This window comes from Saccoglossus kowalevskii, chromosome 13 (assembly GCF_978046115.1).
Source record: "Saccoglossus kowalevskii chromosome 13, keSacKowa6.1, whole genome shotgun sequence".
NCBI classification, from domain to species: Eukaryota; Metazoa; Hemichordata; class Enteropneusta; family Harrimaniidae; genus Saccoglossus; species Saccoglossus kowalevskii.
The window spans coordinates 35861456-35874992 of NC_140653.1; the positions used below are offsets into that span (position 1 = coordinate 35861456).

Consider the following 13537-nt stretch of genomic DNA (forward strand, 5'->3'; position numbering starts at 1 on the left):
TCGTGTCCTTTGTCTAGTATCGCAATTGGTGAAGAATTGGTTAGTGCTTCGTCAAGTGCTAGAAACTTAGGTGTCTTGTTTGATTCGCAGCTATCTATGGAAACACACATTTCTACTATTTGTAGATCTGGATATTCCCATCTAAGAAATATTAATCGTATTCGTAAATCATTATCCCAATCTGATACTGAAAAGTTGGTACATGCATTCATATCTTCTCGCTTAGACAGCTGTAATTCATTATTGTCTGGTCTCCCTGTAACTAAGATAAAACCTCTTATTCGTGTACAAAATGCAGCAGCCCGCCTTGTCACTCGTGCTCGAAAATATGACCACATTACAGACATTTTTATTAAACTTCATTGGTTACCAGTTGTACAAAGAATCAATTTCAAATTACTTTTACTAGTGTATAAATCTTTGTATGGTTTTGCCCCAAATTATCTATGTGAATTAATCGAATTTTATGTACCTAGTCGTAGTTTAAGATCTGAATCAAAGTTTCTTATTAAAACTCGTCAGGTGTGTAGTAAAAAGTCCAAGGTGTTATACAAAGACCGTGCTTTTGAAAATTTAGGTCCTAAACTTTTTAATGAATTACCTCTGTCTGTTCGTTCTAGTCCTTCAGTAGACATTTTTAAATCCAGACTGAAAACGCACTTATTTAAATGTGCTTTTAATATTTGACTGATTGTTTATTGTATCAGCGCCTTTGATCTTCATATGTTGGAATTGTTGCGCTTAATTAAATAAAGTTATTATTATTATTATTGTATATGTACATTACAATGACCACTGAAAATTGATGGATTTTACATACATTGTATATGTACATCACAATGACCACTGACATTTGATGGATTTTACATACATTGTATATGTACATCACAATGACCACTGACAATTGATGAATTTTACATACATTGTATAATGTACATTACAATGACCACTGATATTTGATGGATTTTACATACATTGTATATGTACATTACAATGACCACTGGCAATTGATGGATTTTACATACATTGTATATGTACATTACAATGACCACTGACAATTGATGGATTTTACATACATTGTATATGTACATCACAATGACCACTGACAATTGATGGATTTTACATACATTGTATAATGTACATTACAATGACCACTGACAATTGATGGATTTTACATACATTGTATGTGTACATTACAATGACCACTGACATTTGATGGATTTTACATACATTGTATATGTACATTACAAAGACCACTGACAATTGATGGATTTTACATACATTGTATATGTACATTACAATGACCACTGACAATTGATGGATTTTACATACATAGTATATGTACATTACAATGACCACTGACAATTGATGGATTTTACATACATTGTATGCGTACATCACAATGACCACTGACAATTGATGGATTTTACATACATTGTATATGTACATTACAATGACCACTGACAATTGATGGATTTTACATACATTGTATGCGTACATCACAATGACCACTGACAATTGATGGATTTTACATACATTGTATATGTACATCACAATGACCACTGACATTTGATGGATTTTACATACATTGTATATGTACATTACAATGACCACTGACAATTGATGGATTTTACATACATTGTATATGTACATTACAATGACCACTGACAATTGATGGATTTTACATACATTGTATATGTACATTACAATGACCACTGACAATTGATGGATTTTACATACATTGTATATGTACATTACAATGACCACTGACAATTGATGGATTTTACATACATTGTATATGTACATTACAATGACCACTGACAATTGATGGATTTTACATACATTGTATGCGTACATCACAATGACCACTGACAATTGATGGATTTTACATACATTGTATATGTACATTACAATGACCACTGACAATTGATGGATTTTACATACATTGTATGCGTACATCACAATGACCACTGACAATTGATGGATTTTACATACATTGTATATGTACATCACAATGACCACTGACATTTGATGGATTTTACATACATTGTATGTGTACAATACAATGACCACTGACATTTGATGGATTTTACATACATTGTATATGTACATCACAATGACCACTGACATTTGATGGATTTTACATACATTGTATATGTACATTACAATGACCACTGACAATTGATGGATTTTACATACATTGTATATGTACATTACAATGACCACTGACAATTGATGGATTTTACATACATTGTATATGTACATTACAATGACCACTGACAATTGATGGATTTTACATACATTGTATGCGTACATCACAATGACCACTGACAATTGATGGATTTTACATACATTGTATATGTACATTACAATGACCACTGACAATTGATGGATTTTACATACATTGTATGTGTACATCACAATGACCACTGACATTTGATGGATTTTACATACATTGTATATGTACATCACAATGACCACTGACATTTGATGGATTTTACATACATTGTATGTGTACAATACAATGACCACTGACATTTGATGGATTTTACATACATTGTATATGTACATTACAATGACCACTGACAATTGATGGATTTTACATACATTGTATGTGTACATCACAATGACCACTGACATTTGATGGATTTTACATACATTGTATGTGTACATCACAATGACCACTGACAATTGATGGATTTTACATACATTGTATATGTACATCACAATGACCACTGACATTTGATGGATTTTACATACATTGTATGTGTACATCACAATGACCACTGACATTTGATGGATTTTACATACATTGTATGTGTACATCACAATGACCACTGACATTTGATGGATTTTACATACATTGTATGTGTACATCACAATGACCACTGACAATTGATGGATTTTACATACATTGTATGTGTACATCACAATGACCACTGACATTTGATGGATTTTACATACATTGTATATGTACATTACAATGACCACTGAAAATTGATGGATTTTACATACATTGTATATGTACATCACAATGACCACTGACATTTGATGGATTTTACATACATTGTATATGTACATCACAATGACCACTGACAATTGATGGATTTTACATACATTGTATAATGTACATTACAATGACCACTGATATTTGATGGATTTTACATACATTGTATATGTACATTACAATGACCACTGACAATTGATGGATTTTACATACATTGTATATGTACATTACAATGACCACTGACAATTGATGGATTTTACATACATTGTATATGTACATCACAATGACCACTAACAATTGATGGATTTTACATACATTGTATAAGTACATTACAATGACCACTGACAATTGATGGATTTTACATACATTGTATATGTACATTACAATGACCACTGACAATTGATGGATTTTACATACATTGTATATGTACATTACAATGACCACTGACAATTGATGGATTTTACATACATTGTATGCGTACATCACAATGACCACTGACAATTGATGGATTTTACATACATTGTATATGTACATTACAATGACCACTGACAATTGATGGATTTTACATACATTGTATGCGTACATCACAATGACCACTGACAATTGATGGATTTTACATACATTGTATATGTACATCACAATGACCACTGACAATTGATGGATTTTACATACATTGTATGCGTACATCACAATGACCACTGACATTTGATGGATTTTACATACATTGTATATGTACATTACAATGACCACTGACAATTGATGGATTTTACATACATTGTATGTGTACATCACAATGACCACTGACATTTGATGGATTTTACATACATTGTATGTGTACATCACAATGACCACTGACAATTGATGGATTTTACATACATTGTATGTGTACATCACAATGACCACTGACATTTGATGGATTTTACATACACGGAGGATGAAATAATTAAAATTATAAAAAAATCGTCGTCGGTTTCGTGCGATTTGGACTGTTTACCCACTAATATATTAAAAGATGAAAAGATCCTTTCTATCCTGCTTTCACCTATAACAGATATCATAAATGAATCACTTCGCACTGGAAGTGTTCCTGAGAAAATGAAATGTGCGCTGATTAAACCTCTGCTCAAGAAAGCATCGTTGGATTCAAACATGCTGAAAAATTATCGACCGATTTCTAATTTGTCTTTTATATCTAAAGTCCTTGAACGTGTCATTGCATCCAGAGTGAAACAACATTTAGAGAATTATTCGTTGTATGAAGAGTTTCAATCAGCGTATCGGACCGCACATAGCACTGAAACGGCTCTTTTGCGGGTCGCTAACGATGTACTATGCAGTATTGATAATTCTAAGAATTCAGTTGCTCTCGTACTTTTGGATCTTTCAGCCGCTTTTGATACTGTGAATCACAGGATTCTCATCGATAGGTTGAGATCAAATTTTGGTTTAAATGGTCTCATCATCAAATGGTTTGAGTCGTATTTGAGTAACCGCATTCAAAAAGTGAAAATTGGAAATGTATTTTCTGATATGACGTCTATATTAGAAACCGGTGTTCCACAGGGCTCCGTCTTAGGGCCATTATTGTTCTCAATGTACATGCGTCCATTGGGCGAGTTATTGCGACGTCACGGCGTAAAATATCATTTTTACGCCGATGACACACAGATTTATTTATCGGTTTCTGAAGATGATCAAATTCGCGCCCGGGTGATACTTCAGACATGTATTCAAGACGTTAGCGATTGGATGTCTTGTAATTTCCTACTTTTGAATGTGTCGAAAACTGAATTTGTGTGCATGTCGTCTCGGAGATTCTCACAAGACTCGTGTCCTTTGTCTAGTATCGCAATTGGTGAAGAATTGGTTAGTGCTTCGTCAAGTGCTAGAAACTTAGGTGTCTTGTTTGATTCGCAGCTATCTATGGAAACACACATTTCTACTATTTGTAGATCTGGATATTCCCATCTAAGAAATATTAATCGTATTCGTAAATCATTATCCCAATCTGATACTGAAAAGTTGGTACATGCATTCATATCTTCTCGCTTAGACAGCTGTAATTCATTATTGTCTGGTCTCCCTGTAACTAAGATAAAACCTCTTATTCGTGTACAAAATGCAGCAGCCCGCCTTGTCACTCGTGCTCGAAAATATGACCACATTACAGACATTTTTATTAAACTTCATTGGTTACCAGTTGTACAAAGAATCAATTTCAAATTACTTTTACTAGTGTATAAATCTTTGTATGGTTTTGCCCCAAATTATCTATGTGAATTAATCGAATTTTATGTACCTAGTCGTAGTTTAAGATCTGAATCAAAGTTTCTTATTAAAACTCGTCAGGTGTGTAGTAAAAAGTCCAAGGTGTTATACAAAGACCGTGCTTTTGAAAATTTAGGTCCTAAACTTTTTAATGAATTACCTCTGTCTGTTCGTTCTAGTCCTTCAGTAGACATTTTTAAATCCAGACTGAAAACGCACTTATTTAAATGTGCTTTTAATATTTGACTGATTGTTTATTGTATCAGCGCCTTTGATCTTCATATGTTGGAATTGTTGCGCTTAATTAAATAAAGTTATTATTATTATTATTGTATACGTACATTACAATGACCACTGAAAATTGATGGATTTTACATACATTGTATATGTACATCACAATGACCACTGACATTTGATGGATTTTACATACATTGTATATGTACATCACAATGACCACTGACAATTGATGGATTTTACATACATTGTATAATGTACATTACAATGACCACTGATATTTGATGGATTTTACATACATTGTATATGTACATTACAATGACCACTGGCAATTGATGGATTTTACATACATTGTATATGTACATTACAATGACCACTGACAATTGATGGATTTTACATACATTGTATATGTACATCACAATGACCACTGACAATTGATGGATTTTACATACATTGTATAATGTACATTACAATGACCACTGACAATTGATGGATTTTACATACATTGTATGTGTACATTACAATGACCACTGACATTTGATGGATTTTACATACATTGTATATGTACATTACAAAGACCACTGACAATTGATGGATTTTACATACATTGTATATGTACATCACAATGACCACTGACATTTGATGGATTTTACATACATTGTATGTGTACATCACAATGACCACTGATATTTGATGGATTTTACATACATTCTATATGTACATTACAATGACCACTGATATTTGATGGATTTTACATACATTGTATGTGTACATCACAATGGCCACTGATATTTGATGGATTTTACATACATTGTATATGTACATCACAATGACCACTAACATTTGATGGATTTTACATACATTGTACGCGTACATCACAATGACCGCTGACATTTGATGGATTTTACATACATTGTATATGTACATTACAATGACCACAGACAATTGATGGATTTTACATACATTGTATGTGTACATCACAATGACCACTGACATTTGATGGATTTTACATACATTGTATGTGTACATCACAATGACCACTGACATTTGATGGATTTTACATACATTGTATATGTACATTACAATGACCACTGACAATTGATGGATTTTACATACATTGTATATGTACATCACAATGACCACTGACATTTGATCGATTTTACATACATTGTATATGTACATCACAATGACCACTGACAATTGATGGATTTTACATACATTGTATGTGTACATCACAATGACCACTGACATTTGATGGATTTTACATACATTGTATGTGTACACAAATTAACCAAATTTTACAAATTTGAGCATCTTGGTTTTTTCCTATATTTTTAGTGATGGTAATTTATTCCCATATTGTATTTTTCATATTTTTCATCAAACTTTCAAATATTGGGTTATAATAATAATAATAATAACTTTATTTAATTAAGCGCAACAATTCCAACATATGAAGATCAAAGGCGCTGATACAATAAACAATCAGTCAAATATTAAAAGCACATTTAAATAAGTGCGTTTTCAGTCTGGATTTAAAAATGTCTACTGAAGGACTAGAACGAACAGACAGAGGTAATTCATTAAAAAGTTTAGGACCTAAATTTTCAAAAGCACGGTCTTTGTATAACACCTTGGACTTTTTACTACACACCTGACGAGTTTTAATAAGAAACTTTGATTCAGATCTTAAACTACGACTAGGTACATAAAATTCGATTAATTCACATAGATAATTTGGGGCAAAACCATACAAAGATTTATACACTAGTAAAAGTAATTTGAAATTGATTCTTTGTACAACTGGTAACCAATGAAGTTTAATAAAAATGTCTGTAATGTGGTCATATTTTCGAGCACGAGTGACAAGGCGGGCTGCTGCATTTTGTACACGAATAAGAGGTTTTATCTTAGTCTTAGTTTTATCTTAGTTACAGGGAGACCAGACAATAATGAATTATAATAGCAATGAAGGTTCTATTCTATTCTATATCTCAAATCCTTCATACTTGTATCCCTAACCCTCTCACACCTGTACCTCTAAACTGTCATACCTGTACAAATAAACCCCTCACCTATACCTCTCATACCTAGTTTGTATACCAACAATCCCTAATACCTGTATGTATAAACCTCTCATATCTGTATCCCTAACCACATAATACCCGAACCTCAAATCCCCTAATACCTGTATGTATAAACCTCTCATATCTGTATCCCTAACCACATAATACCCGAACCTCAAATCCCCTAATACCTGTATGTATAAACCTCTCATATCTGTATCCCTAACCACATAATACCCGAACCTCAAATCCCCTAATACCTGTATGTATAAACCTCTCATATCTGTATCCCTAACCACATAATACCCGAACCTCAAATCCCCTAATACCTGTATGTATAAACCTCTCATATCTGTATCCCTAACCACATAATACCCGAACCTCAAATCCCCTAATACCTGTATCTCTAACCCCTGATACATGTATCCCTAACCCTCTTATATTTGTATATCTAACCCTTTCATACCTGTCCTCCTAAAACCCTCACACCTCTACCCAAACAAAACCCTGCAACCCTAAAACCTCATACTTCTACCCCAAACCCCTTCACCCCTTAAATGCCAAAACCCTATCCCAAATGAACCCCTTCATCCCTAAAACCCCAAAACCTCTACCCCAAACAAACCCCTTACCCCTAAAACCCTCATACCTCTACCCCAAATGAACCCCTTCATCCCTAAAACCCTCAGACCTCTACCCCAAATGAACCCCTTCATCCTTAAAACCCTCACACCTCTACCTCAAAATGAACCCCTTTATCCCTATAACCCTCATACCTCTACCCCAAATGAACCCCTTACCCCTAAAACCCTCATACCTCTACCCCAAATGAACCCTTTCATCCCTAAAACCCTCAGACCTCTACCCCAAATGAACCCCTTCATCCTTAAAACCCTCACACCTCTACCTCAAAATGAACCCCTTTATCCCTATAACCCTCAGACCTCTACCCCAAATGAACCCCTTCATCCTTAAAACCCTCACACCTCTACCTCAAAATGAACCCCTTTATCCCTATAACCCTCAGACCTCTACCCCAAATGAACCCCTTCATCCTTAAAACCCTCACACCTCTATCCCGAACAAATCCCTTCATCCTTAAAACCCTCAGACCTCTACCCCAAATGAACCCCTTCATCCTTAAAATCCTCACACCTCTACCTCAAAACGAACCCCTTACCCCTATAACCCTCATACCTCCACCCCAAATGAACTCCTTCATTCCTAAAACCCTCATACTTTGAATCACTCACTCACCTTGTGACTCTGTGTAATAAAAATATAATTCTCTTGCTCTCAATTGTCACATCTCGACTCAGTTTGACTAATCTTTCATGTTTGTCATGTTTTCCATCCAACTCCACCTGATAATAACTGAGAACAAAGTGTATAAGTGCATAAATAGCTCACATATATGCTGTAATTTTTTTTTCAATTTAATTTGTTGTTCACCTGGACACCAATAAACATAATTTCAAATTTTATGTGATCATATAATTTTCACGAAATCTCACATGACCTTGCGACATTCTAATGTCACATTGTGATCTAATGCCATAAAAAAGTAAATATAAACAAATTGGAATTATTGAATTTAGTTATCAACATAATCTACCTATAGAGGGTGTCATTTTCTGTAACACAAATTTAAGGCCAAATAGGATCTGTTGCTGATCCAATGTGTTTTTTTTTTTTGTGTGTTTTTTTTTTATGCACATCAAGAAAGTCTATCTGAGCATGTGTGAACAAAATACTGCATCACCAATCTTTTTGTTTCAAATATAAGAACATAATTGCTAGCATGGCCTTCGAACTGATGTGCTAACTGACCCCAAAAAAATTTAATTTGAAGAAACCAAATTAAAACCAAAAGGTGTTTTTTCAGGGTAACACTAACTATGTAACATAGTAGAAATAATATTTAAACATGATATGCATACATATGTATAAACATGTATCAATTCCCTTCTATATACATTCATTTCAGATTTCTATGGGGCCAAATGTTTTATAAATAAAACTAATTTGATGAGAACAATGCCATACCGAAATGTTTTGATTACAAGAGAATCTTCATCAATAGGGTCTTTGCTTTGTTGTCTTCGACCAGCATTCCGAGGTTCGCCTTTTCTATCACGCTTGACAGGACCTACAATACGACATGAATCAATGACAGTACCTACAATACGACATGAATCAATGACAAGACCTACAATACCACATGAATGAAAGACAGGATCTACAATACCACATGAATCAATGACATGACCTACAATACCACATGAATCAATGACAGAATATACAACACCACATGAATCAATGACAGGACCTACAATATCACATGAATCAATGACAGGACCTACAATACCTCATGAATCAATGACAGGACCTACAATACCACATGAATCAATGGCAGGACCTACAATACCGCATGAATCAATGGCAGGGTTTACAATACCAAATGAATCAATGACATGGCCTACAATACCACATGAATCAATGACAGGACCTACAATACCACATGAATCAATGACATGACCTACAATATCACATGAGTCAATGGCAGGGCCTACAATATCACATGAATCAATGGCAAGACCTACAATATCACATGAGTCAATGACAGGACCTACAACACCATATGAATCAATGACAGGACCTACAACACCACGTGAATCAATGACAGAACCTACAATACCACATGAATCAATTACAGGACCTACAACACCACATGAATCAATGGCAGGACCTACAATACCACATGAATCAATGGCAGGGCCTACAATACCACATGAATCAATGGCAGGGTCTACAATACCAAATGAATCAATGACATGGCCTACAATACCACATGAATCAATGACAAGACCTACAATATCACATAAATCAATGGCAAGACCTACAATATCACATGAATCAATGGCAAGACCTACAATATCACATGAGTCAATGACAGGACCTACAATACCACATGAATCAATGACAGGACCTACAATACCACATGGATCAATGACAGGACCTACAGCACCACATGAGTCAATGACAGCACCTACAATATCACATGAATCAATGACAGGACCTACAACATCACATGAATCAATGACAGGACCTACAATATCACATGAATCAATGACATGGCCTACAATACCACATGAATCAATGACAGGACCTACAATACCACATGAATCAATGACATGACCTACAATATCACATGAGTCAATGGCAGGGCCTACAATATCACATGAATCAATGGCAAGACCTACAATATCACATGAGTCAATGACAGGACCTACAACACCATATGAATCAATGACAGGACCTACAACACCACGTGAATCAATGACAGAACCTACAATACCACATGAATCAATTACAGGACCTACAACACCACATGAATCAATGGCAGGACCTACAATACCACATGAATCAATGGCAGGGCCTACAATACCACATGAATCAATGGCAGGGTCTACAATACCAAATGAATCAATGACATGGCCTACAATACCACATGAATCAATGACAAGACCTACAATATCACATAAATCAATGGCAAGACCTACAATATCACATGAATCAATGGCAAGACCTACAATATCACATGAGTCAATGACAGGACCTACAATACCACATGGATCAATGACAGGACCTACAATACCACATGGATCAATGACAGGACCTACAGCACCACATGAGTCAATGACAGCACCTACAATATCACATGAATCAATGACAGGACCTACAACATCACATGAATCAATGACAGGACCTACAATATCACATGAATCAATGACAGGACCTACAATACCACGTGAATCAATGACATGACATACAATACCACATGAATCAATGACAGGACCTACAATACCACATGAATCAATGACAGGGCCTACAATACCACATGAATCAATGACAGGGCCTACAATGCCACATGAGTCAATGCCAGAACCTACAGTATCACATGAATCAATGGCAGGGCCTACAATACCACATGAATCAATGACGGGACCTACAATACCAAGTGAATCAATGAAAATAGTCATTATCTTTTTATGACATATGATAAGTTGCTGATTGGTTTGGACTGCAGGTCTGGAGATCATTGTGTGATTGAAACAAATTGGGCTAAACTAACCTCAACTAATAGTAAGGAACATTTCAATTTATTTAATTCAATTATATAAATTTGTATATATAAATGACAAGATTATCCAATCTAAATGTTACGACATAGTCATTGATGTATCATATTGCTTGTAAATGCAACAATGTCAACCCATGAGCTCCGCTCCATCATATTCGATGACAACGAAGCTAAAAAAGTAATGATCAGACATGCTTTTCACCATTTCCCTCTTTTCATCACAAATTCATAAAATAGTCTTTTTTACAGTCTGCACTTTATTTCAGAAGATTGGCACAAAAATAGCCACATTTTTCGAGTAAAAACTGAAAATTTACTCAAACTTTGTCTGTTGACTTTAAAATTTAGGGTTCATTTCTAGAAGTATTGAAGAATATAACAAGAAATTGAAGAAAAATGTGGGCAAGAAAGTCTAGTGGTGAAAAGGTTAAAGAAAGCTTAGAAAGAAGTCTTGTGTGCTAAAGGTATTTAAAGCATGAAGAACAAATCAGGAATATTATATTTACTATATCATAGAACACATCTCCAACACTTAAAGCAAAAAGTGTATTTATTGCATGCAAAACCATTAAAATTGATTATATTTTGACCATGGACTTGCCTCTATCATTTACACTTAAGCAGATGCACTTCAAATAGAGCAAATATGACATTTAAAAATATTAATGCAAACACTGAGCAGGGTGTTTGCAAATGGCTATGATATAAAAATTATAAATATTTAATGAAATCATGACTACATATAATAATATGATATTTCAGTCATATATCTATCCTGACAACACAATTACAGTACTACCGTAGTTGTATGTCACTATCTGCAACAGTACTTAAGATATTACAGTTATACATATTATTATTACAGCATTACAAAGGCTGAATGCCACTTTAAGTACTCTTGTAGATTATAATTTTGTTGTTTGTTGTTATAAGACCAAAATATTGAAATATTTATATTTGCTAAACCATAGCTATTTGAAACCACCATTATCATTGCTTGCCATTATACTTTTAAATGCTGTATTTGCTCTATTAGAAGCACATGTGCTAATATGAAAAAATATAAATGACAAAGACAAGTCTGTGGCCAAAATAAGGCATATTTCAATGATTTTGTATGCAATAAACACAATGTTTGCTTTATGTGTATTGAAGATTAGTTTCTAATTACAGTATTCAGTAAATAACAGTATTCCTTATTTGTACGTCATCTCTCCAATACCTCAAGCGCATGGGAGTACTTTCTAAGCTTTCTTTGGTTTTACTTGAATGCCGTTTTTAGATGAACAACGGCTATTTTGACAATTAACGCTAATATTCTAAGATTCCATTTACGATGTTCTGCGGTGTGGTCACACAAATACATTTATTATATTATTCCAAATGAGGGAGATGACTTTTAGTTACACAGATTGAAACAACTGTGTCCGTTCAGCATGTATTGGAAATGAAAACGCTAAACAGAAACCCGTGAAGTTATTGGAAACATGATTATAATCAAGATAAGTACATACTAGTAGTTCACGAATACAGAGAAAACAACATCCAACAGAGAATTTATCGATCAGTAAGCGCTGACAGGCTAAACTAAGCACGTTGCTTACCTGGCTTGTTTTTATCCAACGAAGCTGCCATTTTGAGTGTTCCAAAGCAGCGCCCTCGAAGTTCAGTGCTAGCGTACTTTTGTTTCCTGACATCATGCCAAGATCCCATTCAAGTCTCATCTCGTAGATAGCGAGACTGATGCTACGACATGCTGACATGACATAGGCGGTTTGTAATAAAACAATAAACATGTATCACCACATTCATAGTGAA

The 13537-nt window shown here is 34.4% G+C and overlaps 1 protein-coding gene across 1 annotated transcript in view; it reads right to left on the reverse strand.

Moving 5' to 3' along the window:
• Positions 1–13420, reverse strand: part of LOC102801578 (translin-associated protein X-like) — a 49937-nt gene extending 36517 nt beyond the window's left edge. Inside the window, exons 1-3 of the mRNA XM_085507272.1 lie at positions 13324–13420; positions 9622–9724; positions 8833–8949 (exon numbers count right to left, since the gene is read on the reverse strand). Coding sequence (XP_085363398.1) covers positions 8833–8949; positions 9622–9724; positions 13324–13354 — 251 coding nt within the window. The 5' untranslated portion in view covers positions 13355–13420. The remainder of the gene's footprint in view (positions 1–8832; positions 8950–9621; positions 9725–13323) is intronic.
• Positions 13421–13537: the final 117 nt, after the last annotated feature.